This window comes from Euphorbia lathyris, chromosome 7 (genome assembly GCF_963576675.1).
Source record: "Euphorbia lathyris chromosome 7, ddEupLath1.1, whole genome shotgun sequence".
Classification (NCBI taxonomy): Eukaryota; Viridiplantae; Streptophyta; class Magnoliopsida; order Malpighiales; family Euphorbiaceae; genus Euphorbia; species Euphorbia lathyris.
The window spans coordinates 89,372,970-89,400,210 of NC_088916.1; the positions used below are offsets into that span (position 1 = coordinate 89,372,970).

General features: G+C 34.7%; 2 protein-coding genes and 1 long non-coding RNA gene across 10 annotated transcripts; all 3 read right to left on the bottom strand.

Annotated features, from left to right (window-relative positions):
• Positions 1-3,878: 3,878 nt before the first annotated feature.
• LOC136235300 (uncharacterized) lies at positions 3,879-7,902 on the bottom strand. Of its 3 annotated transcripts, none has more exons than XR_010691757.1 (5): positions 7,697-7,902; positions 6,118-6,161; positions 5,275-5,625; positions 4,272-4,702; positions 3,879-4,145 (listed from the first exon to the last, which is right to left on the bottom strand). It is a non-coding gene; the product is annotated as an uncharacterized lncRNA (long non-coding RNA). The 3 variants fall into 3 exon arrangements; XR_010691756.1 differs by having other exon boundaries at positions 6,118-6,223; XR_010691758.1 differs by lacking the exon at positions 6,118-6,161.
• Positions 7,903-17,207: 9,305 nt separating this feature from the next.
• Positions 17,208-17,768, bottom strand: LOC136200533 (glucose and ribitol dehydrogenase-like). Its single transcript, XM_065990900.1, has one exon. The coding sequence runs from the start codon at positions 17,766-17,768 to the stop codon at positions 17,208-17,210; it is 561 nt and encodes a 186-aa protein (XP_065846972.1).
• Positions 17,769-20,772: 3,004 nt separating this feature from the next.
• Positions 20,773-26,498, bottom strand: LOC136235297 (auxin-responsive protein IAA19-like). Of its 6 annotated transcripts, none has more exons than XM_066024901.1 (8): positions 26,112-26,498; positions 25,863-25,909; positions 24,150-24,575; positions 23,065-23,197; positions 22,914-22,968; positions 21,769-21,884; positions 21,115-21,335; positions 20,773-20,989 (listed from the first exon to the last, which is right to left on the bottom strand). In XM_066024901.1, the coding sequence occupies exons 6-8, from the start codon at positions 21,781-21,783 to the stop codon at positions 20,926-20,928; spliced, it is 300 nt and encodes a 99-aa protein (XP_065880973.1). In that variant the 5' UTR covers positions 21,784-21,884; positions 22,914-22,968; positions 23,065-23,197; positions 24,150-24,575; positions 25,863-25,909; positions 26,112-26,498; the 3' UTR covers positions 20,773-20,925. The 6 variants fall into 6 exon arrangements, 4 of the variants coding, with proteins under 4 accessions (XP_065880973.1, XP_065880972.1, XP_065880971.1 ...); XM_066024900.1 differs by having other exon boundaries at positions 23,065-23,111; positions 24,179-24,575; positions 26,010-26,498; XM_066024899.1 differs by having other exon boundaries at positions 24,179-24,575; positions 26,010-26,498.
• Positions 26,499-27,241: the final 743 nt, after the last annotated feature.

Genomic DNA, 27,241 nt, shown 5'->3' on the forward strand with positions numbered 1-27,241 from the left:
CAATTTACCTCTAAACAAACACAACTCTTTTTTGCTAATAATATTGAAGCAGATAAAGTTATGGAGGTTATTGATCCTGAAGATGATTTTTTAGGGTTCATGACCATCACTTGAAGCTCCTGGTTTCTTTCTTGAGGAAGGGTTTCTACCGAATTAAGGTTGATTCTGGCTTCATCGGAGATTTACCGGACTGTAGCAGTTACAGATGAGATTCTAAAAGCATGGATGAATGCTAACTTCATTGGTTTACATAGATTTGATTATGCCACAGAAGATGAACCCTAATCCTAATCGCATAATTGAGATGAGAACATTAGGTAACCCTAATTGCTATTCCGCGATTGAGAAGAGCAAAGATGTAAGTTCAGTTATATAGGTGATGTCATTCATACATTTCTTGCCCCTCACTGTCAAATTTCACCTACTCCTTGAAGTTTTAAAGTTCTAAGTTACACCCTCTATTTTTGTCTAATTATCATTAATAATCTCGTATTTTTGTCCAATTGCATTTAATAACTTCTATCTTTATACAATGAAATTCAATAACCTCAAAAACTTAAATTGTTCTCTGAAATTTTAAAGATTCATAATTATTTATCTATAAGGTATTTTGGTTTTGACACGTGATGGAGCGTTTCACTCACTTTTAAAATTTGGACCAAGTATTAGTCTTAAATTCTAGAGGAAATTACATTAAAAATCAGATTTTATTTTTTATTTACATTCATGAAAATCATTTTTATGCATTTTATCAATGATTTTAAATTTTTAAATATCATAATATCGTAATTTTAATTTTGTTTTGTCAAATTTTCAGTTAGTCACTTGTAGGAAGAAACACATTTTAAAATAACACAAGATTTGACATTTTGAAAAATTTATTTAAGAAAATGATACACTTGTAAATAATTTATCAATCTTTACTATTGTTTAATTTACCTCTTTAACGCAAGAAAAAAAAAATCATGTAAAGATTTCATTTCCATTTGTTTTTTCTTTCTGGTATGTTAAGGTCTCATATTTATTTTAATGAGTAATATCAGGCGAATATAAGCTTGTCATGTGACATTTATGAAAAAGAGAACATGTAGCGTCTTCAAAATTAATAACCTCCATAACTTGATATGAAAAATTTATTAGCACAAAAGTATGCTTGCCACAACAACTTGTCAAAAATCATCAAGCCACATACTGAATCTCCATTATTGTTTCCATGACCACCATCTTAATCTCCTTGCTTTGGGTTTTCATTAACTACTGACAAATGAAAGTAGTGAACAAAAGAAGGATATCATTATTTTCATCACATTTATTAAAGTTATTGGTTTAGTTTTCAAAATATATGCTAGTCCTACATTTATATTACCACAACTTAAATGACAGTCAAAGATAAACATAAACACATATACTATGTTGTACAAAAACTCTTCTTCTTTAGAGTGTCCTCGTTTCGTCTTCGTTTTCGTTTCCGTTTCTTTTTAGAAATAAGGTTTTCATGTGTCCATTTCCATTTTTTTTGCAACAATGCTCATCTATAAATTCACTCTCTTTATGGAGGCTATAAGACTCTCAGAACCACCATAGGAAAACCTGCCCCCGCTAGCTAATATAGAAAGTAATTCCTGACTAACAGTAATCTCTATGTGAATCTCTTCCCGACAAGCCAGAACGAATCAATGAACCATGCATTTTATAGTCTTATTTTTACACTGATAAAATAATTAATTTATTTTAATATGACAATTAATTAAATGGAATTGTAATTGGTTATAAACAAATAAAGTTTTCAAACTATAAATTCAATTGAATTCGAAGACTGTTATTTTTCACAAATATTATAATTATATTTATAGTTACAAAGAGTTTTTTTTTAGAGTTACAAAACAATTAATTAGTTTTCAAGTAAGCATATAATCATAGATGATTTGTAATATAATTAGTTTTCTTGCCCCTTACTCTCAAATTTCACCTACTCCCTAAAGTTTTGAAGTTCTATAGGTGTTGTCATTCATATAATTATCATTGAATATTCAGCAAGGTATTTATAATGAGGGACTCAATTTTTGTAAACAGTCTATTATCGGATGTATCATTGTTTCTAAAGGGGAATCTCCTTGGAAACAACCGGATTTGAAATCCAAACTTTCCTCTATTTGGGGTTGCTCTCCCAATTGGAAACTGATTTCTTTGGGCAGGGGTTTCTATCACATCATTCTCCCACTTGTCAATGTTCTCCAATCTGTTTAGGGTCGTGGAGCCATTGCACTTAAGCTTGGAATTCTGCGCCTCATTCCTTGGAGTCTAGGATTTAATCCAGATTCTTATCAATCCACTTCTGCTCAAGTCTGGGTCAGATTTTACAACCTTCCATGGGAGTTCTGGGATAAGGGGATAATGACAAGCATTGTAAGAGGGGTAGGTGTACCATTTTGTTTTGATAAGAACATAGTTGATGGTGAATTGGGTCATTATGCATCGATTTTGATAAATGTTGAACTTTCTAAAGAAGTTCAATATAGACTTAGGGTGGACATTGATACCTCCATGCATTGGGTTTCCCTTGAATATGAAAGGCTCCCTGATTTATGCTCAATCTGTCATTCAATTGGTCATTCTACAGGAGCTTGTAGGAGGAACCTTCGTCGTGAGGATCATGTTGAGCTCAAACAAAGGGAAGGCAAACAAAAGGTGAGATCTCCAGAACCTTGAGGTAGATCCATCACTCGGGTTTGGAAGAAAAAGCAAGGATGTCACACGGAAACTGGTGAGTCATCTAAAGGGGAACTATCTAAAAGAGAAGTTGATAATCATAAAGACTATGAGCCACAAATGGTGCTTCATAGCTCAGTGAAGAATAGTGAGCCAATTTTGGCTTCTAACTCTGACTCGGCCCCGTCTTCTCCTACTCATGGTTTTCCTTCCTATCAACTTGATAAGGAATTGGCTAGCATGGGTTGGCATATTTTCCCTCCTGATCCCCAAGTTTCAGAATTACAAAACTTGCAAATAATAGACTCTGGAAATAATGACAATTTGCAGGTAGCAAGAATTGATGATCCAGAGGATAAAACATGGTCTAAGGTCCAGAAGAGGAGAAAACACAAAGAAAATTCCATTCCTTTTGAGGTCAATGGTAAACAGCATAGCAAGCCGCCTGTGCAGTTTCAATAATTGTGCTATTTTGGAATTGTAGGGGCATCGGTAATGATCGCACACAACGAGCCCTGAAACTTTTGTTCCAACAACACCGTCCTGACACTACAAGAAAATCGCTTTTTGGCAACGCATCATGTCATTGCGTAAAATAGTTTTAGCAACGACAAATGCTTTTTCGCAACGACCGGCGCCTATTACAATAAACTTCGTTACTAAAGATTTCTGCAACGACTTTGTTGTCGTTGCCAAACCGTCAGCTTTGGCAACGACACGCGTGTTGCCAAATTTGTAAGCTCGAAACGAAGATAAAATATGTCTTTTATAACAACTATGACGCTGCTATATATGCTAAACTTCAGCAACAAAGACTATCGTTGCCATATATTAGTCTTTGGCTATGTGTTATGTTGTTGCCATAGAGTATAAATTTCAGCAACAACCAATGTCGTTGCTATATATATGGAAACTTTGGCAACAATATACGGCATTGCCATATATATCGATATGTAGCTACAACGAATGGCGTTGCCATATATGTTTTATTTTACAACAACTTTGTCGTTGCCATATATGTTTTATTTTACAACAACTTTGTCGTTGCCATATATTATGGTTTTTGTTTTTTTTAATGAGATCCATCCATATGATGTTCCTGCTTTTTGATAATACTGCATATGAAATAAATATCAGAAATAATACGATACGTACCCATTACCACAAATTGGAAAACAACAATTATATATAAGAGAAAACTACTTAGTTACCCATCATAAGTTACCAAATCAACATGGGTTCTTTACATAAACAAATGACATCTAATTCTAAGAAATTTCAAAATTAGCAAAAAGCTTGAGTATGAATTTCACAGAAATTCAAAGCCACAAGTTCATTAACTACACAAAAAAAAGTGGTCTATTTTCTCAAGCATGGATTCCTCTTTGTACTTCACTTCCATTCGTGATAATTATCTATCATTATGAAACTCCATCCTACATAAGAAAATGAAAAGAACAGAGGATAAGCAAAATATTTTTAAGAGATTGAAAATGAACATGGCTGCAAAATAGTTACTAATATATGCAAATAAAAAAGAATTGTAAGTTCATTATAAATACCTATTTGACCATTTTTATCATTTCCATAAGTTCATTATAATGCATCTTTGTTGTGCTTTATATTCTTCCATTTTCTTCCCACTTGCTTCTTTAAACTCTTCCATTTGCTTCTTGTTTGCTTCTAGCTCATTTTGCAGATAAGTACTCTGATTTTGACTTCCTTCTAGCTCCCTTTGTAGATGTGTAATCTGATTTTGACTCTCTTCTAGCTCACTTTTTAGAACAGTGATCTGATCTTGTTGTTTGCGAATGTTTTGTTGTTCTTGCTACAATCTTGATCTAATCGAGCCACCATATCCACTGCCTTTTCCTCGAGTGTGGCCAGATCTTAGGTTAAGTACATGAAGCAACATTTCTTCTTGTGTTTGAGGACGGGTTTCCTCCCCTTTAGGTTCTTTGTCCTTGTCTTGCACAAGTTGATGGAGTTGTTCCTTCAAAAAATTCATTAAGTTGAGTTTTCAGTATGCATTTAACTTTGATAGAATAAGATTCAAAAGTAGCAGTAGCCATACCAGAATATTAACATGAGCCAAATTCATTTAACTTACATGTACTTCATTTAACTTACATGTACTTTTTTTAGAGCTGTTAAAAATATTTAAAGCATGTCTTAACAGAAAATTGCAGGACTCTGTAATAACTGAGTTGTGTGCAAAGCAAAAAAAAAAGCATGTCTTAATGTTACCTATCAAAGGAGGAAGAAGAAGGATAATTAACAGTTTATTGAAGTGCTGTTGTTAAAAAGATTGTTGGCAGCTGTCCTTGCTGAGCTATCTTGTAACTGTTTTTATGACCTCAGAAGTATTAAAAGGTCATGCATATTAATCTAGTTCATAATAGTGTTCTTCCTCTTACCTCTGAACTTCTCTTTATCAATTATTCACTATTAATCTAGTTAATATAACACTTACAGAAAATTGCAGATTCATACACAACTGAGTTTTATAGTTTCAGAATTTAAGGTTGCATTAGATCATTTAAAGCAAAAAAGGGGCAGAATTACCTTGATCATTTCTAGGTTGCACTGGATCATTGTTTGCATTTTCTTCATTTGTAGGACTATGGGTATTAGAGCCCATATCATCCATATCATTATCAGTTTCCACAATGCGTAGAGGATCACTGTGAATAGAGGTCACATGAGTTCTTATTCCACCTTCAGTGTTTTGAGTTCTTGTTCCACCTTCAGTGTTTCTTACTATCTTTTGATTGACCTTGTACTACCCTATTGACATTGTTTCTTTTTCCATCTTCAGTCGTCTTCCTTATTACCTTATGACATCGTCCTCCCATATTTGCATTTCCACCCCAGTGCTCTTCTTTGATATCTTTGTTTGACTTTGAACCACCATATCTACATTCAAAAATAAAAAGATAGAAGCTATTAAAACTTGAAGCAAACGGGAATAAAGAAAAATGAGAAACAGCTCTGTACATTAATGAAAATCATGAATAATAAGCAGAGAAACATGTCTGAATATTATATGAAAAGCACAGAAAACCACACTTAAGACAATTCTGTTTACATGAAACAGCATTTTTACGGTTCCTTAAATTAAGAAATTACCCTACTGATTATTGTATAAAAACTGTACTTTTCAATCCCTTAAAATTAGCAATTACCCTAGCTGATTATTTGTATAAAAACAGCAATATCGAGCATTCACAAACAAAGTGATGAAGTATGTTTTTTTCAACAAGACTAGAATTTTGAAAAACTCCTTGGAGATTCATTACAAGAGACCTATACTAATTGCAAGTATTAGTATTCTTAACATGAAGTTTAAATTCAGAAACAAAACTCTAACATTAAAAAATAACTTTCACAAAGTACAAGTTATAGTACCTGTTTGCTTAATTCAAATATGCCTGAATTCGAAAACTCCACAACTGTTGGTTTATATCAAGATGAAGAAAGAAATCTACATCAAATCACGTCTATAGCAAATCACCTAATTAAACAAAAAGAGCTTTAACAAAAAAGAGCTATTCTATTAAGTAGGAAAATATAAAAAGAAACTAGGAGCCTTTCTCACTCTTAAGCAAAAGTAAGCATCCCACTTTAGCATATTAAACTCATAATCAACGGATACATTAATTTATTTTTATTCTAGTTAGCCAAGGATACCCACTTGTAAGTATAATATAACCTCATACTTCATGGCAAGTATATGGATTCAAATTGATAAATAATGTAGACTATTTTAAGATTTCCGATGAAGAAGCCATTAAAAAAATCCAAAAGAAGGGACTTTTTAAATGTGACAATATAACAAAGGGTTAAGTGACCAAAATACACCTAAAGTTTTCTAAAAGGTAATTTAGTCTCAACGTATAAAATGGTATCAATTTAGCCTCAATGTTTAGAAAATGACACCAATTTAGGCTCAAAGTTTACAGAATAGTATAATTAAAAGCCTCGGTAAGCCTAAATTGGTACCATTTTATAAACGGTGAGCCTAAATTAGTACCATTTTATACATTAGTCCTAAATTGATACTTCCCAAAAAAACACCTTGGTACCTTATACCTATAACAAAAGCACACAGTTGAATGCTTCAATTCAGAAAACACAGAATAACTTCACAAAACACATTAGGCCTTATTAACATTTCATTCTAACATACACAGAACAACTATCTTATTTTTGTTCATTGGAAAGTGAATAAACATTAGTACTTTTTTTTTTCTCCAATTTGAACGCAAATAATGACATCAAAGACAATAGAAATTTGTGAAATTGCAATCTTAAATTTGGGACTAGAAATTCGCTAAAAAATTACTGAGCTACAGTAGAAGTCTCAGGCACGTAACTAGAAAAAGAATTAGGACGAGTCCATGCTTGATGAATGCACTTAATAAATTAATGGTTTTACGTTTCAACAACCTTTTAATTAAATAGGACAACTGCATTCTTATCAAGAGTATGGCCACTTATACACAAAACATGCATCTTATAGATTCAAGAACCAATCTAGTTTACATAATCAATACTGAACAACAAACCTAGATAATTAGGGTTCAACCTAAAACTCACTCTCACATAATTCAAAATTGAAAAGAATCACATTATATCAAGCTGAAGTGACATGGACTATTATTTAGTTTTGAATTGATAGAAACCAAAGGCATGTAAACAGTGTAAACGACAGCAAAATGCAACACACAAATGGCACAAACTTGAAGCATCAAAATCACAGTCCTTAGAGAAACCAAAACATAACAAAAATTCTAATAAACCCAAAATAAAAAATAATAATCTCCCATTATACCCATCCCAATTAACAACCTTCGAATGAACCCTATACTCCCAGCACTCGTAATACTCTATGCGTAAAATAGATCCTTCAACTGAGCTATCTAGTTAGTGTAATCTATATTAAGAAGACAGAAAATAAACTAGAGAGAAGCAAAATAGAGAATACCTAGACTGACAGAGAGAAGCAGCAAACTGACAAAGTATCTTAACAGGGTCTGGTGGAAAGGAGTCGGCCTCGAGGTAAGCTGGAAAGCGACGGCGCCGGCACCGGGGAGAGCTTGCAAGCGCCGGCGTCGGGAGGGCTGCAAAGCGTCGGAGTCTGGAGGGCTAGAAAGCGCCGGAGTTGGGAGGCAGAAGGAATTGGGGATTTTAGGGAATGGTGCGCAATAGAATGAGGGAAATTAGGGTGACTTGGCTTTTATATTTTCTATTAATTTTTATTTTATTTTATTTTTTTAGGAAATTTTTTTTATTTTTTTAATTAGAAAAAAAAACTCTTGTGCAACAATCGAATTGTAGCGAAATAATTTAATTAAACGCAACGCCAAATCTTTGCTACTAAATATCATAACATTTATAGTAACAACAATGTTGTAGCTAAAATTGGCCAAAATTTTCAAAAATCCACGCCACACAAAATTTTTGGAGGGAATTTTAGATATATTCAGCAGCGACATAGAGGTTCATTTTGAAAGTTCATTTTAAGCAACGACAAGCTTTTGTAGCTATACGTGTTAGTTCAGTTTACTCTTTCATTAGCTTAACAAATGTGTTTAGTAACAACGACTTACGTAGCCAAAATGTTTAATTTACCGCAACGACATGAATATGTTGATATAAATATGCCAATATTTATAGCCACTACAAAGCTTCGTTGCTGTAAAAGATGATATTTCTGGCAACGACTGGTTGTTGTTGCTATAAATCTTATATTTATAGCAACGTAGACCTTGTTGCCAAAGTCAAGGCCTTTTCTCCTTAGATTTCGTTTGGCCAATATTTTTGGCCGAGATTTATAGTAACGATATCTGGCAACGACATAAGCTGAATTGTTGCGAAAGTAACTTTTTTGCAACGAAATTTGCTTGTCGTTGCAAAAACTTGTTGCCAAAAAACAATTTTCTTGTAGTGTGATATTCTGTGTCTTGCCGAACCTCTTGTTTGCTTTAGTGACATGCATTTCTGACCGTTTTTGGAGTTCACTTGGTTTGTCCCTTTTTTGCCTAGAATGATAAAGAATCTCCTTCTCTCTGGCTTCTATCTCGAGAGACTTCTTCTCTCTCTTCATACTTCCCATGCCCAGCATGTTACTGTCCAGCACCATCTTGGTGGCAAGAATTTTCTACTCTCCTTTGTTTATAGAAGTAATTTGGCTTCTGAAATGAGGGATATTTGTGGTATTCGCCATCAATTTGTGTTGCTCCTCAAGATAAATGGTTGGTTTTTGGAGACTTCAATGCTATCAGAGGTTCTCATGAGAAACTTGGATCCCCTCATGCTTCTGGCTCTTGTCGGGATTTCAGGAATTTTATTGATGATTATGATCTTGTAGATATTGATACTTTGGGTCAAAATTTTACCTGGTCCAATGGTCGGCATAGGGCAGCCCATGTTGAATGTCGTTTGGACAGAGCATTAATGTCTGATCACTGTCCGATGCTTCTTCAATGCAAAAACGGGGGTCCAAGGATAGCTAGATTCAGATTTCATGCTATGTGGACAACTGAGGACTCTTTAAAGGGGGTCATTGCTAATCACTGGACCGCTTCTCACATTTCTCTTCCTTCTGCACAATTATTATACCATAAACTTCGTACTCTCAGGCCTATTCTTAGGGACTGGAATAAAAATGTGTTTGCCAAAGTTGACTCTAATATTCATTTGGCTGAATCCCAACTTGCAGATATTCAAAACCAAATTACAAGGCAAGGTGATTCCCCGGATTTGAGTAGAGCCGAATCTGCTGCTTGCTCCAACCTTGACTTGTAACTTCTGTGGTAGAAAATGATGTATAGAGATCAAATCCGTATTAAGTGGCTTAAGGACGGTGATAGAATCACAAGCTTTTTCCAGAAGTCTGCCATAGTTAGAAAGTCAAGGGCTGACATTCAGAATTTAATAATTGATGAAGGTAGACCTTCATCTGACATGGAGAGGTTATCTGATCATGTAATTGGATACTTCTCTAACCTCTTTCGTAGCTCAAGGGAGCATATTGATCTTTCTCCAATTAATGAAGTAATTCCCAACTTAGTAACTTCTTTAGAAATTGAGGAACTAATTTCTAAACCATCCATAGAGGCCATTAAATCCACTGTCTTTAACATGGATCCTGATAGCGCCCCTGGTCCTAATGGTTTTGGAGGGATTTTTTTATCATCGTTTTTAGGACATTTTAGGTAATGATGTTTGTAATATGGTTCAGGCATTCTTCGACTATGGTTGCATCCTTCCTGGTTTAAATTCTAGCCTAATGGCTCTTATTTTTAAGTTTGCTGAAGCCGACAGAATTGAGAATTTCCACCCAATTGTGATGAGCAACTTTGGTTTCAAAATTATTTCAAAAATCCTTACAGATTGATTAGCAGTTATTGCAGTCAAAATCATTTCTTCCAACCAGTATGGTCTTCTTAAAGGTCGTAGTATACACCAGTGCATTGCTTTAGATTCTGAGGGGGTTAATTTGCTTGATCGAAAGCGTTTTGGTGGTCACATGGCCCTAAAGGTTAATATCCGAAAGGCTTTTGATACCTTGGTTTGGAATTTTCTCTTGTCCGTGTTGGATTGTTTCGGATTTTCTCTCATGTTCAGGGACTGGATTCTAAATATCTTGGCCTTAGCTCGTATATCTGTTATGATTAATGGTTCTCCGAGGGGTTATTTCGGTTGTTCTAGGGGAGTTAGGCAAGGGGACCCCCTTTCTCCTCTTTTATTTGGCATTGCTGAGGACTTTTTTTCTCGTTGGTTATCTAAAATGGAGCGGGATGATATTTATGCCCCAATGTACTACTCTAGTGGAAATCCTTTTCCTTCTCACCTCCTTTTTGCTGATGATATGCACATTTTTTTGGTGTAGCTTCTATGTGCAACATGTGTTCGCTCAAGGATTTCTTTCTTTTCTATGGGAAGATCTCAGGTTGATAGGTTAGCTGGAGCAAATCTTCTGTCTTCTTTAGTTCTCAGGTTAGTCTGCCTAGGCGAGATAGGGTTGCTCATTGTCTTGGCATCCGTATGGAGTCTCTTCCATTCAATTACTTAGGGGTTCCCCTTTTTAAAGGAGCTCCAAGGGCTCGCCATCTCAGTAGCCTGGCGGATAAATTTATTTCTCATTTTTGTAAATAGAAAGGTGGTTCTTTGTCCTTTGCTGGTTGTTTAACTCTAATTAAATCTTCTATAACTGGCTCTCTAGTTCATTCCTTCTTAATTTATAAGTGGCCTATGAGATTGTTGAAAAAGCTTAATAGAGGAGTTAGAAATTTCCTTTGGACGGGTTGTATTGATAAAAGGAAACTAATTACTATTCCTTGGAAGACTTGTTGTAAAAGCTTGGAGGGTGGAGGTTTAGGAATAAAGGACTTCAAGGTTTTTAATCAGGCACTCTTGGGAAAATTATGTTGGGAGCTGATCCAAAGTAATAGTCTGGCTATTTCACTTTTGAAATCTAGATTTATGGAAGTCTCAAGATTGCCTAAAGCTACCATTGCCCCATCTTCGATTTGGTCCTCTTGTAGATTTGTTTACTCCTCAATTTGGAACCAACTATTTAGTGGATTGGTCTTCGGCTCTCAACTTATGGACTGATAGGTGGATAATTCCTTCGGTGGCAGATAAATTGGGGCTTGATTTGCACGTTAAGCATAATCGCTGTAATTCTGTCAAGGATTTTTTTGTTCACTCGAAGTGGCTTAATTTAGAAAATCTGCCTTCGGATGTTCAAAACAGTATTCGGTTAATTCAAAGAGGTCGAGACAGTAATGACTTCTGTGCTTCGCAGCCCTCTGAGAAAGGTACTTTCACTACTAAGAAATATTATTCGATTAGTGGATTGGCGTAAATTTTTTTGGAATCACCACATCCCTCCCTCTCGTTCTTTCACCTTTTGGAGAGTTTTGCATGGTCACATTCCGACTCAAGATCTTCTCCAGTGCCATGGTGCTCTATAGCTTCTCGATGTGCTCTTTGTGGTATGGATGCTGAATCCATTAACCATTTATTTATTAATTGTTACTTTGCAGGTTCTCTTTGGCGGGTCCTTGAGCAGGTTTTCAATTGCTCTTTACTAAGGTACTCCCAATTTATCCACTTCTTCGACAGTCTGCGTAGCTTACGCTTCGTCTCTCAGGTGTCTTTATCTGGCGTGTTGCCTCTGTCACTTGCATCTGGTTAATTTGGCACACCAGGAATGATGCAATTTTCAACGAAGTTTCTCCCTCTATCCAGTTCGCTCAGATCCGTCTCTTTCGGATGATCAGAGAGTTCTTTACCAGTGCTAGAGGTTTTTGCACCTCAAGTCATGATGCTGGTTTTATCCCGTCTTCAGGCTTCTCCAAGGACCCCTCCTGCTCCCAACATCATTTCGGTCCGTTGGGTTAAGCCTCCTCATGGCTGGGTTAAAGTTAATGTTGATGGCTCTACCCTTGGTGCACCTGGTGAGGCGGGGGCGGGTGGCATTTTTCGTAACTCTCACGGCTTCTCCAAAGGCTATTTTGCACTTTCTATCCCTCCTTCTTTTGCCTATATGGCTGAATTAAGAGTTGCAATTTTCACAATTGAATTAGCTTGGGAGAATAATTGGCATCATCTTTGGGTTGAGTCTAACTCGATGTATGTGGTTAATCTAATTAAACATCGTTCCATGGAGGTCCCCTGGGCTATTCGTCAAGATTGGTTGCATTGTCTCAACATTTGCTCAATGATGACCATTTTCTCTACACACATTTTTAGGGAAGGAAACAGAGTTGCAGACGCTCTTGCAAAATTTGGGGTCTCCTCTTCGACAATTAATTGGCTTCGGCTGCTTTTTGTCACTTGATGATTGATCATGACATTTGTAATTTTAGTCATCTTCGTTTCTCCTAACTCTCTATTTTTTTTTCCTTTTGTTTGTCCTCCGTCCCCTCTTCTTGTTTAAAACTCAAACTTTTTATTTTTTAATATATTCGGGTTTTTCAGTTCTTAGGCCATGGGCGCTCACCCTGCCCAAGCTCTGTCTCGTCCCAATTTCTATCAAAAAAAATATCTATAAGTTATTTTGGTTTTGACACTTGATGGAGCGTTTCACTCACTTTTAAAATTTGGGCCAAGTTTTAGCCTTAAATTCTAACTCAGAAAAAAAATTCATGTAATAAGTTTGAAACCCAATCGAGTTCATGTTTTTTTTATATTGTATTACTCGACATATTCTTTTATTATTTCTGTTAATATAAACATTTGAGGAATAATCATTTTTCGGAATTTCGAGACTTAATGGCAGGAGAGATTTCATTTCCATTTCTTTTTTTGTTTCTGGTATATTAAGGTGTCATATTTATTTTAATGAGTGATGGCAGACGGATATAAGCTTATTATGTGACATTTATTAAATATGAATATCATCTCGAAAAATTGAACATGTAGCGTCACCCGGTGAATACGATTCCGTATTGAAGGCATTGGCTTGAGAAGTTTCAAAAGACACAGTCAAGATCCACTCGTTATCGTAATCACAATCCCATGAATCGCGAACCTAGTTCCTTTTAGGGTTGATATCCGAGGGCAGATTCATCTATCAACAGGTCACACGTCTCATTTCTAAGCTCAAAACCGTCTTCTATAGCTCGATCATATTGTAAATAGAGTAAAAAACACTCAAGGTACACTACTTCATTCGTCCATTAAGATTACATCTTATCTTTGATTTAATGTTGTGTTGATTCTTAAGTCTTCTCTAAAAATGAATTAGGCATTGGACCGTGTGTAAGCCGGACCACGGCCCCCTTTGATCTCGTTTCTATCCAATTACAAGTTTACAAGTGAACTTATAGGATTTAATCACAACAATGTATAAACCATTAATTAGTTCATATGTTTTTACCTAATACACTAGTTTTCCACATATATAATTTAATGTCGTTAAGTTTTATGTTAGTCAACGATTTACTTACTCCTTTTAGTTTTGCACATTAAAAAATGCCCTTAATTATACAATTAAAAAACTTGCCTTTTATTTTTTAAAGTTTAATCATTGTATTTATATTAAATTTGTATAGTGTATATATTAATATTTTTATACTTGTACATATTAATATATATAGAAAATATATTATTTATACTTTGAAACACCAAGACTATTGAGCAATTTCGGTAAATTTCCGACGAGGTTAATGGACTATGGAGGAAGAAACCAAGCTTAACTGGACCATAAAGTGAACTCATACAAAAGCATCTAAAGATTTTATTAGCAGAAATATATCCTTTCCATAACAACTTGTCAAAATGATCACCGTGATAATAAGCATTTGAATCTTCATCAAAGCTAAATGACCACCTGCCAGAATGTGAATATTTATAAGCATCTGGATCTCCATTATTTTTTGCAGCAACACCATATGTTTCGAACACAATTTCTGGAGAGTCATCACCGTCTTAATCTCCTTGCTTCGGATTTCCATTAACTAAAGCAAGGATGCAAAATAAGAATCAAGATCTAAAAAGTAGATTACAGTTTTGATTATAAGAAAACGAATGAAAATATAATGAACAAGAGAATGATAGCAATTATTTTCTTCACATTTAGTAACATAAGTTGCTTATATTTTCAAAATCTACAGCTAGTCCCACATATACAAATTAAAATCGATTTTCCAATAAGGAACACAACTTAAATGGCAATCATAGATGAACATAAATGCATAAATAAGTAGCACATAAACTCTTTCTCATTAGTGTTTTCATTTCAGTCCCTTTTCTGTTTCCTAGCTATATTGTTTAGAATTAAAGATTCCCCATATCCTTTTCCATCTTTGTGCAACACATCACATTATATTACATGCACAAAATGGTATGCAATAATTTAATCAAAAAAAATTCCATCAACTGTAAATAGAATCTATGCTATTTAATTTTATAAAATAGAAAAAATAAAATTACCCCAAGAGCAATATATGTATAATTTGTCAGAGATGTGAATTTAACATTTATAACAACCAATCATCTGACTTTATTTGAATACTAAATCACCTCAAGTTGAGTAACAAACTAAACATACGGAATTTAAGAGGTTTATTAAGGAAAGAAAACTTCAAAGGTAATATCATAAGTTTTAGTTACCTAAAACAAAATATATAATCTTCTTGTTGTAAGTATACATTATTAATATGATATCATTTCATTTCATTTCTGTTACAATTAGTGTCTTCCTCATTTCATTTCCGTTTCAATTTCATTCCCATTGCAGTTTCTTTTCCGTTTCAGTTTTTCATCTTGTTCCAAGAACAAGATCTATTGTTTTTAAGATTATATATATAAGTTTGAAATGGCTGTTTATACACCAAAACATCATGAACCGACTAAGCAACCAAAGGCTAGAAACTCTAATGATTCTCAAAATTAGAAAAGCTTGACACTGAAAATATATATGATAACCAAGGTCTATTCTCTCACTAAAAAGGTTTTTCAAATTTTCAGAGATAAGTATGAGTCAGACAAGAGGTCAATAATCCTAAAAAATATTCATAAATTGGTTTTCTAGTTTCAGTTCTACACTAAAGTACTACAATCATACAATCTCAACTGATTGTCCGTTGAAATTTAGATATTATATCGAGCATGGCAAGCATAGTTTTCCCTGAGTCTAACTTCAGTCCCTTTCCTTCACTTCGTTTGTGCTTCTGGAAATTTGTATTTCGTTTTTTCTTCAAAATCAGAAGCTCGCCTTAATGCTGCAGAAAACCTAGCCGGGCCTGAACGACGCTTTCTCAAAACTGGTCGTACTGCAATAGAGAAGGCGTGTTCCTCATCCTCGAAGCCGGATTTCCACCATTCTCCAGTCGCTTTCTCATTCTCCGGTGGCGTGTTCCTCACCATTCTCGATTTCCACCTTGCTCCCTATGATATTTTTGGTAAATTTCCCTTCCATATATAGGTATTGTTTATCCACTTGTCTTCTACTTTTAAATTATGTTGCATAGGTATTTTGATTTGAATAATTTCACAAGTTTGGGTTGAAATACCAGTACATTTTGATATGGGTCTTGTTTTAATTTGTTTTAATTTGGGTATTTTTGAAGTTCATATAGTTTGTTTTGATTTGGGTCTTGTTTTGATTTGGGTATTTTGGAAGAGACGTCATGAATTTGTGATTTGGGTCTTGTTTTGTTAACTTCCTGTTTGAATTTATCTTCTTTAAATACGCAATATGTGATTGTGGAGCTGGGTTTGTTTAAGGGTTCTATACATGTGTTAGTTGGTATGTTGGTTTTGTTATGATATGAGATTGTTATGTAGATCAGGCATGTGCTCCAAATTGAATAGAATTTAGCGTTTGAAACAAGGTTTTCTAGGAGAAAATGGGATAGAAAAATGAGATACCTTGATTCTTTGCTTAATTAAGTATTTCTGTTTGATTAGACTTGATTGGAACTAGAGGTGACTCTCAATTCGAGTTATCATGTTACGTTATCTAATAATATGAAACAAATATAAGAAAAATGATAATTGTGTCAACTGTCTTCGAAAATCTTATTATCGTATCAGAAATTATGCCCTCAATTGGATCTTGATTTGAGTTGCTACTAATTGATACCTAGTCTACATGATTTCTGTTGTTTCCTAATTTGATGATATAATCTTGTTGTTGCATCCTAAGTGATGAAATCTATAAAAAGGTAATACTGATATTCATTTATCATATTTTAGATAATTATCTAGACAAGTCCTTGGCTTCCTGCAAACTAGGGGCCGGTTCTTCGTCGTGATTCATTGACTAAGGGCCTCAATTCATATTGGTGGTCAAACTTCAATATTACTAGTATTGATAATTCTCATATTGGCTTGTTGTTGCCCTTATTTGTAACGTCTATTATATAATAGTCCTAGGTGCATATCTATTCTAGTATGTATAGTGTTCCTAAATTAACTTTCGGTTTGTAAGCTAGGCATAACTTTGACCTTAATAATAGTTTTGTTATGCTTAATTCTTTCATGTTACTATAGAAGATGTAGGGGGTGTCTGAAACATGGGTTATACTGCTAATAATTGGTCTCTCAATTGCTGCTAAGACTTCTCACTCAGCAATTTATTAAGCTGAGGATTCCAAGTTATTGCACCTTGTGTCCTTGTCATATAGTTATAAAACCGGTTCCAGTCCTGGTGATGTGTTTTATCATTTTATGACTTTTTGGTTATTTTCCTGATCACTGAGTTGGCCTCATATGTCTCTAGTTTGTTGCTTCACTAATAATAAGAATGGTTTGTGTGGAAATGTAGGAGGAACTAAATATGCCAGCTGCTTTATCTGTAATGGACATGGACATTTGAGCAAGTACTATCCAAAAAATACTCGTGGGATATACACAAAGGTGTGTAAAAGAGAAACAAATGTCTCTCTGTTAGTATACTTTTGAAATGTGGTGCAACATGCTTAGCTTCTGTGTGTGTATATCTCATCCCTTTGAATCTTTTAACTAAATTTAACATGCTACTTGCTATGCCAGTTAAATGTTAATTTCTTATTAACCACTGCCCCCTTTTCCTGCACACCACTATATGCATTAACAGATGTGGAGTTAATGATGCTACGCCCTTCTTTCATGTGCTTCAAAGCATGCCTAGTCAAGTAGAAGTGAGAAAATATATTGGTTCTGAACACTCTTTCAAGTCTAGCTACAGTGATGTCTTCAATGTTAGAAAGATGTTGTTCAGCTGCATTATTAACCAAAATATCAATCTTTCCAAATTGTTGAACAACATGGTCTATAACTTTCTTGCAATTCTCGTCAAATCCGAGATCAGATGGGATGGTAATTGGCTCTTTTGCAGTTGTTAATTTGGCACTTTGTATCATGTGTAGTGTATCGTCCTTGTCTCTGTCTTCTACTCCTTTTACATAAGTGAAGGCCACAGTAGCACCTTCTAGTGCAAAATGGAAGCATACAGCTCTTCCTATGCCTGAGTCACCTCCTGTCACTAAAGCTACCTTCCCATGGAGCTTGTGAGAGGGTTTGTAGTCAGGGTTTGTGGGTTGGGGAAGTGGGTGCATTACACGTTCTTTGGCAAGTCAGTTTATTGTGGTAATATGTTAAATGTTTATTTTAGAATTTTGGTGGAAGAATTGTCTACTCAGATTTGGATTCTCCCAAATCTTAATTATTCAATGTCAAATCAAATCAGTGGTTGAGATAAATATGACGTCTTAAGTGGAGTTTCAGCTTGAGAGGAATCCTAATGTTATTGGTTCTTTCATGCTAATTTTTAGGCAAGGTTTCATAGTCCTAATTATTCGATAGGTTTTAGAGATTTTAGATCTTGAGCCCTAATACTGAAACGAGATCTGGTTGTTTGACATCTTTAGCTGGACGATGAAAAACGTTGGTTTAGATACCAGTAGTGGCTCTGACATTGGAGAGAAAGACCATGAATTCTGTATGCTTATCTTAATGACATCTGATTTAGTTTTAACATTGCATCCATTAGCAAGTTGTATAAATCTCTATGTGTTTGCTTCTATCTTGGTCAGCTAGTGGCAGTGACTTTCATAAAATTATTCATTCAATCAAGTTTCAGATGAACGACATCGAACCACACAACATTCCCCTCAACTCAACTTTTCTCTTTTTTCTTAACATAATTACATTACATTACTCAGAAAGATATATATAGAATAGAATAGAATCACATGATGAGTAAAGTAATAAAGAGTCCACCTTCTACACTTGTCCTAATCTAATCTTACTACGTTTTCACACCTTTTATAACCCAACACATCTCTTTTTATAATATTCTTTTTCTATTTTCAGGTCAACCCCCAACCCCAACACCTTTTTTAGCCTCCATCCATCCTATGAAACCCGCCTAATTACCCTTCCTTGCTTAATCACCTTTTCTAACCATAATACATTTTGGAAATATCTTTCATACCCTCACAAAACAACAGCTACATTTAGGTAAATCAAGTTAATACATATATAGTCTTTAGATATCTACTTGGAATGGAAAGTAAGGGAGTCCCTCTCTATAGTCTCACTCTATATCTAAGTTGTTTATAGTCAAAGGCTGAAATCTGCGCTTTCTTTCTTCTTCCTTTTCTTCAAGCCCAATCTTATGAACATCTGCTTATCTATTGAATTGCTTGATTAGTTCTTAATATATAAAACCCTTTGCTACCTTTGAGTTCTTTCTCCTTCAGGTGCATGCATATCTTCTTTTCTTTCCGTGTCTTCTTCTAATTGAAAACTTTGGTTAATTGTTTTCTATTTGAATTTCTCCTTTTCATATATGCCTTTTTTCTTGAGATATTTGCTACGTTTTTTCTGACTCTTCTATTTCCGATTTTAGGGCAGATTGACCATAAAAAAGTTCTCCTTTCCTAGAGTTTTATTATTTTTTTCTGTTATCAATTCAAGTTATGTTCTTTAATCTGATTACAAAACTTTCTACTTGTCACACTACTGTTTCTATAATTGAAGTTTCTATGTAACGGTATCAAATTAGACGATTCTCTGAAAATAGGTAAAAGTTATGATTTATGCTTTTTCTTGTAATATGTGTAGCAAAATTTGTTCATACCTATTTGGAATTTATCAGAAATTACAATTTATTGATGATATTTTAATGCCTGATCATAAACACTCCAAAGATTTAGGGCTATATGATCAAGATAATAGACCTTGATTACAGCGCTACTATTGTGTTCCCAAGTTGAACTTTAAACAGTTGTAGTTATTAGTTAATGGTTGAAAAATGTCATTAACACTTGTTGCTTTCATCATAATTGGTACTATAAACTTGTTTAACCTCAAAAAGTGCTGGATCACCATATAAGTTATGATATTTCATTGAACTTGATGTCTTATGATAGTTTCCGTGTTGTAGTTGTTGGCAATGGATCGAAGTTGGATGTATGAGTTAAGATATACTACAAGGTTTCTAGAAGGGCTTGAGGATTTTATTAGTGTTGCTCTTAAACACCAATCCGATAATGAATCTAGGATAATTCTTTGTCTTTGTATTGACTGCAATAACTCGAGGGGATATCGCGACATAGTTGAAATTAGGGATCACTTAATTCGCCGAGGGTTTAAACCTAACTATACAAGTTGGGTATGGCACGGCGAGATCAGAGATCATGTGGAGAGCTCGACTAATTTAGGGATTCATGATGATGATTGTTATGATGATAACAACGAAAATGAAAATGATGATATCAATATGGATGATGAAGTTGGGAATGAGAGTGAAATGGAGAGGGATAGGATTGACGCGATGATGCACGATGTAGAAGCCCAATTTACAAAGCGACCCCGTATGTATGAAAAAATCTCGAGAGCCGCCGAGAATCCGTTATACCCTGGATGTACAAGATTCACCGTACTCTCAGGCATTCTCAAATTATTTAACTTAAAGGCGAGCCACAGTTAGACTGATAAGAGTTTTACAGAGTTGTTGGGACTTTTAGCGGAAATGCTTCCCGAAGGGAACGAACTTCCAATTTCTACCTATGAAGCAAAGAAACTTACACTAGTGGAAAAATGGTCATTTGCATCGGCCGTTTAGGGCCTTTTGCATCGGCCGCAGCGCGATGCAAATGCAATTGCATCGGCCGCTGGCCGATGCAAATGAGGTGATAATTTGCGTCGGCCCCTTATAGAGACCGATGCAAATGATCACCTCTTTTGCATCGGCCCTTTGTAAGGGGCCGATGCAAATGATGTATATTTGCACGCAAATGTTACAATCATTTGCATCGGTCCCTTACAACGGCCGATGCAAATGATCCTTTATTTGCATCGGTCATATTTAAGGGCCGATGCAAATGATTACATTATTTGCATCGGCCATATTTAAGGGCCGATGCAAATAATGAATTTATTTGCACAAATAAATTTATTTATTTTTCCATAAATTTGGATTAAATGGAGCTCGGAAATACATTATATTACTAAGAAACAAATCCCAAATTTTAATAACCATAAGAAAAATTTGTAAATTATATACTATGTAATCATACAATCAAACAAAATTAGGAAATGATATACTATAGGAATTTATTTGAACATCTTGTCGAGGGAAGCAGACAGTTCCTGATATGCAGAGTAGTTTCTCAAGTCCACTTTCCTTAAATACGGAGCTCCATCTATACTTATCTTGATGTACAAAGCACTAGGTACTACTTTTCCATCCATTTCTTCAACGTTCTTTCATGAGGTAGCAATGGAGTTCTTCCTAAATGACCTAATAGGTGGCCAACCCACAACCTGTGCCCTAAAAAGGAAGAAAGATTAGAGGCCATTCTCACATTTAAGAGGCCTAGAATAATGTTTCAACGCATAAGAAGTTAATTAACTAGTACATAATTGACCTAGAGCAAGGCCCCTCTCCAGCCTTACTTGGTCGCAGGAGCACTACTGTTGTTAGCAGCAATGTGGTTGGTTCCTGCATCATTTTTACCAAGAGGCCTTTCCTGCGCTACCTTTGCAGCAGCTGTATCTTTTGCTTTAGCTGTCTGAGCCCCAAAATTCTTAATCACAGAACCAGGTTTCAGTCCCATATTTGGAGAGGGTCTCGGTGATAGGATTACATTAACCTCTGAATTGGAAAGAAATTTACCCTGCGTTAAAGGTTAGTGGTTAAAAAAATAGATACATCATTTGACACATGAGATACTTCATACTTTCACAAAAAAAAAGGTGAGAATGATATCGAGAGCAAAGAATCCATTAACAACATTATCAGCAATTGAGAGCGCTCCTTCTGGTTTTGTAAGAAACCCAAATTCAAATGGTGATACCCAAGCTGTGTAAATAACCAACACAACTAGAAAAGTCTCCCATATTCTGCAAAATTAATTCATGTCACTTTAAGAGACTAATCAGTCGTTTGCAATAGTCTAGGCCAAAATTAGAGAGTTAATCATGTCACTTTAAGAGACTAATCAGTTGTTTGCAATAGTCTAGGCCAAAATTTATTCGCAACACAAAAAAGAAAAGGAAAAAGAAAAAGAAAGGTCAAACACACGAGTTACCAGAAATTACTCTTTTTACCTGATTACCCTCCATGTTTTGAATGGGTTATAAAGCTAGGTTTACTTCTTCTTCCTACCACCTCCACCTTTGGAATTTTTAGCACTAGTTTCTTTAGCCGTGGTTGCAGGAGTTTCCTGTCACATCGTAGGCATAGAATTAAAAATAAGAAGTATCTAGCAATTAAACAATAACTCCATGATTCAGACATCATAATCATGGTGTGATTAGGGGTGTTAATTCGTGTAAGTGGATCGTGTTCGATTGGTGCCGACTATGGGGTTAGTGTTCATTGAGTAAACCTTAACCCAAACCAAAAAAATCATGTCATAACCGAGTCGATTTCAGGTTAGCACGTGTCAGTTTTAAGTCAACCCAAAATGACTGATTATCGATTTAATAAAACACTAACCCACTAAATTAGTACTGGGTTCGTGTCGTGTACAACATTGCCACCTCTAGGTGTGATATAAATGTTTACTGTTTAGTGGGAAGAATCAAGAAATCCCTAAAACAATTAGCGTTCCTCATGAAAGCTATGTTGTACGGGCACTCCTCTTTAATAGCATTTCTACATTTGGTGTCCAATTATGTTTGAAGGCTACTTTATGAAGGTTATGTTTTAGAAACAACGTTTGCCGGTGTACATTCCATGTCCGTGCAACATAGCATGAAAGTAATATAAGTGACCTATGTGAAGTAGATATAATTTGAATATTTGTTCTGAAGGTTCACTAGAGTTTCCGGCTTCATATGATGAAGCAGAGTCCTCTAGACAATGGCACAGAAAGCTTGAAACCTAAATCCAGAACTGGCAGGCTTAACCTGCCATTGACCTTAGGCATGGAAAAGTTACACACTTGCACAGAGAGCATTTTATACTTGATTGCTGGTTTAGGATTTTAAAGCACACATTTCGTTTCCTGTCATCCAATTGTATACTAAGAAAATTATCGTTGAAATCACAAGCATATTTCAATTTTTTGATTTAATAATATAGTATCAGAATTATGATGATGTTGTACAAAATAATATAGTATCAGAATTCACATCATCAAACCTACAAGTTAGGGCTGAAAATTGATTGAATTTAAGCATTAAACCCAGAAACTCATGTATACAAAGATGCAAATAACTGATACTTTAAATGTTTAATAAGACCATACCTTTCGTTTAACGGGCGCTGATGAGTTAGTTACTGGCTCAAAAAATGATTCCAATCTGTACAGTTAGAAAAACAAGGCTAATCAGATAATGAAATCTGCATCAATCAAAAGAGAAATTCAACCCAATTTTAATCAATGAAAAGTTACTTACCGGCCCTGAGATGACTTATTCTTAGCTTCTTTAATTTTTTCTATCGCCTGTTACATTACACGTATGAAGCAATAAATAGAATGTTCGGAATTGAAGAAGCAACCCAAACACTTGGTCCTGTTAGTTTGGTGACCTGCAGCATGTTAATGAAATTTAAATCTAGGCAACATCCACAAGAACACACGCCCAAATCAATCAATTATATATCTTCTAGAATACACCATGTTAGAATTAGATTCTTATTGCAGGCCAATATGGAACATACACCCAAATCAATCAACTATATATCTTCTAGAATACACCATGTTCACTCCACTTATCAAGTGTTTGAATCATTACCTGTAACAGCTCTCCAACTATCAAATAAACCAACTGTAACAACATGGACGAGACATGGTGTTATGATTGCACAGATGAAATAGAGTGATAGTAAGGCAACATATAAACACACACATTCTTCAGTCTCCTCGCCATAAATGCAGCCTTTGGGATATCAGTCCCATCAACCATAAATGACAAACATGTCAAAGTAAGCATATGGCACTATATCAGAGATTTAGACAAGTTGGACCGTTCTAAGCTTGCTTAAAGTAACATGATTACTCCTAAATCTTATGTGATACCAGCCTAAAATAGAGATTTAGGTATCATTTTATGCACTTATTGAATAATTTGGAATAATTCTACAGAAAATAAAATACTTCCACATTAAATATTTGGTCAATATTTCAAAATTTTCTTCCAAAATTTTGACCTTTTAGCTTATCCCTAATATTTTGACCAGCATTCACAATTTTCATCACTAACCAAAAATTGAACAACTATACTAAAATAGTAAGTAATATTTTGCAGCTTCATTTCTCAGCCTGACTTGGTTCTATAAATTCTGAAATATTTTAGCATCTAAATGTTTATAATTTAGACAACATAAAAGCAAACATATAGATAAGAAAAGAGGCATAATAATGATCATTTGGAATTGGAAATAGAACAGCATTGAGTGAAAGCAAGAACAACATATTCATTTACTAATTTAGAACAACAGGTTACAAATATCTAACTTTAAAACACCAAAACTATCCTACCGATTAAAACGGCATTGAGCGATGCTTACATAATTTCATCTCTAACTAGTAGAGTTCGATAAATTTCCGAAGAAGGGAATGGACTAGAAGGATGAAACCAAGCTTAAATCGGTAGGAACAATTCCTCAAGAAAGTAGGAACGACCATCAAGTGATAGTCATGAACCCGTACAAAATCCTTTTCAGGATTAATAACCTCTATAACCTGATGTGCAAAAATTTTATTAGCAGAAACATATGCTTGCCACAGCAGCTAGTCAAAACGACCACCATCATCAAGCCACATAGTGAATCCTCATCAAAGTTGAATGACCAGCTCCAATGAATTTGAATCTCCATTGCTACGCCTATCACCACCATCCGTTTCAGAAAAAATCCCTGGAGCAATCATCGCCATCTGAATCTTCTTGCTTCGGATTTCCATTAACTAAAGACATGATGCAAAAATAAGAATCAAGATCTAAAACTAGATTGCGGTTTTAATTACAATAAAACAAATGGGTAACACATAAAGACATTTTCTTCAAGATATTCCCTCTGGGGAGTTCGTCATGTAAATCTCATAACCAACATCAATCTCAAAGATTTTCAAATTAACCGAAAAATGTATTGAGTTAGTGGCTTTAACTTACAGATCAAAGACAGAACAAGCATAAAAAAACACATGAAGAACAAAGAAAATTGTAATCTATGCCTCTATGCTCCAGGAATCAAAGAACAAGAGATATTTGGAGCGTTTTCTCGAGATTTATGAAACCTAATTAATATATTTTCGTGTGTATTGCTAAAGAAATTAAAACAACATGCACAATTTCCATGAAGTTTTTCCGAGAATCAGTGGGTGCTAAAACACCCGAACCCCATTTGGATCCATCCCTGATTGATAAGTATGATAGAGAAACTTCAAATTCGCTTTTGGGATATGAAAATTCAATAGCATCCAACAGTATATGCATATGTTCAATAATCAAATTAGTCATCCTTACAATAATTACAACAATTAATTGATAAATAGTTCATAAAATACAATCTTAATCCTTCCAAAGACGTGGAAATGGTTTTATAATTAATTAATTTCTTCATCTTGTTCCAAAGACATGGATCATCTCAATGTGCAACCATAGTTACTGATTATTATGTAAAAAAATTTCTTAATCAGAATTAATTTAAGCTTCTAAGGCTCAAATCCCTACCCTTCAATTTCCCTTCCATTTCCAGTACAGACAGAGACATTTTTCTTATCCGACATGTTACATTTTTATATACCATGTTGCACAGAAACCCTTCTACGTCAGTGTTTCCGTGTTTTTCAGATTTTGTGCAACATAGAATATATTTTATCCTGTAATTAAGAAATGCTCATCTATAAATTCCCTCTCTTTACTTGGAAAGAATGGGAATTGATTACGTTGTTCAATGGAATTAAATTCACTCTGTTTATCAGTGTTGGATCAAACAGTAAGAAAAAACATATAATATATTCACCACACATCAGCATACCAAAGATAAATGCAATGCTCTTTTCAAGTAATCACATCAAACACATCTTCATCATCATCAAGATAAATGTAATTATAAACAAACACATCATCTAACAACCACATCTAACAATAGATCTATTGAAATCAACAAAAGCAAAAACGTAAAGCTCATTAGATCTTCATAATAGCCATTAAAACATGAAAACCAACAAAGCAAAATTGCAAAGACTTACCATAAAGAATTGTAAGCGTAACGGGATTGGTTAAGCAAAATAGTTTCCTGCAAAAAAAAAAAAAAAAAATCATCGCTCAGAATCAAAATCCATATGAGAAATTGCAATTGCCCAGTTCAACAAACACAAAAAAAAAAGACAATTCACCTGTAAACAAACATAACTCTTTTGTGCTAATAATATTTTAGCAGATAAAGTCATGGAGGTCATTAATCCGGAAGATGATTTTGTAGGGTTCATGACCATCACCTGATGCTCCTCCCTTCTGTCTTCAGGAAGGGTTTCTACCGAATTAAGCTTGATTCCCCCTTCATAGTCCGTTCCCCCTCATCGGAAATTTACCAGACGCTAGCAGTTAGAGATGAAATTCTAAAAGAATCGTTGAATGCTAATTTAATTGGTTTTCATAGATTTGGTTGCGCCAGTTTCTGGAGAAGATAAACCCTAATCCTAATCGTATAACAAGTATCCATAATCCCTATTCCGCGATTGAGAAGGAGGGGCTATCGGCGATTCAGAAGGACGGGCTATCGGCGATTGCGATCTCAAAGAGATGATATCAATATGGAATGCCTATATCTAACCCTAACCGCTATTCGGCGAATGAGGAGGGGCGGAGAAAAGCAAAGGTGTAAGTTCATTTATATAGGTATTGAATCTATGTGAGATTTTGAATTTGTGCGATATAATAGGCTTCATACATTTCTTTTCATGCCCCTTACTCTTCAATTTTGGAAATTTTCTAAATTCTCCTATATTATTATCTTATTACTATATTTTTTGTCCAATTCCATTTAATAACTATTAGGGCCGTTTGTTTTGAGGTTTCACGAAAGGGTAATGGAATGTGGAGATTTCATTCCTTTTATTGGTGTTTGTTTTATCAATTCAATCTTTTCCTTTACCCTCTTTTAGTTTTGGGTTTACCCCTAATTCCTCTAATCTCATTCCCTTCAACCCTGTAAAATTTCCATTCCCTTTCCCCATCTCTCTCTAATTTAAACATATACTATCCTTATAAAATTTTATTTTAATCTCTATTTTGTTTATAATTTTTATTTTAGTCTATATATTTATTTATTTTTACTTTTTTAATCATTGGATTAATTTCACTTTTGATCTTTATACTTAGACCTCGGCATGGGCCAGGCTCGAGCCGAGCCTGTCGGGCTTTTGATAAAACCTGATAAGCCCAAGCCCAGCCCAAGCCCATACTAATTAGAGTCGGGTTCGGGCTCGGGCGGGCTCGGGTCTAAAAAAGGAATCCCAAGCCCGCCCGCCCAAGCCCATATCTATATTAAAAAAATCAATTAAAATAAAATACTAACTTTTTTTAATAAAAAATAATAAACATAATAGTTAATATGAGGCATTTAAAT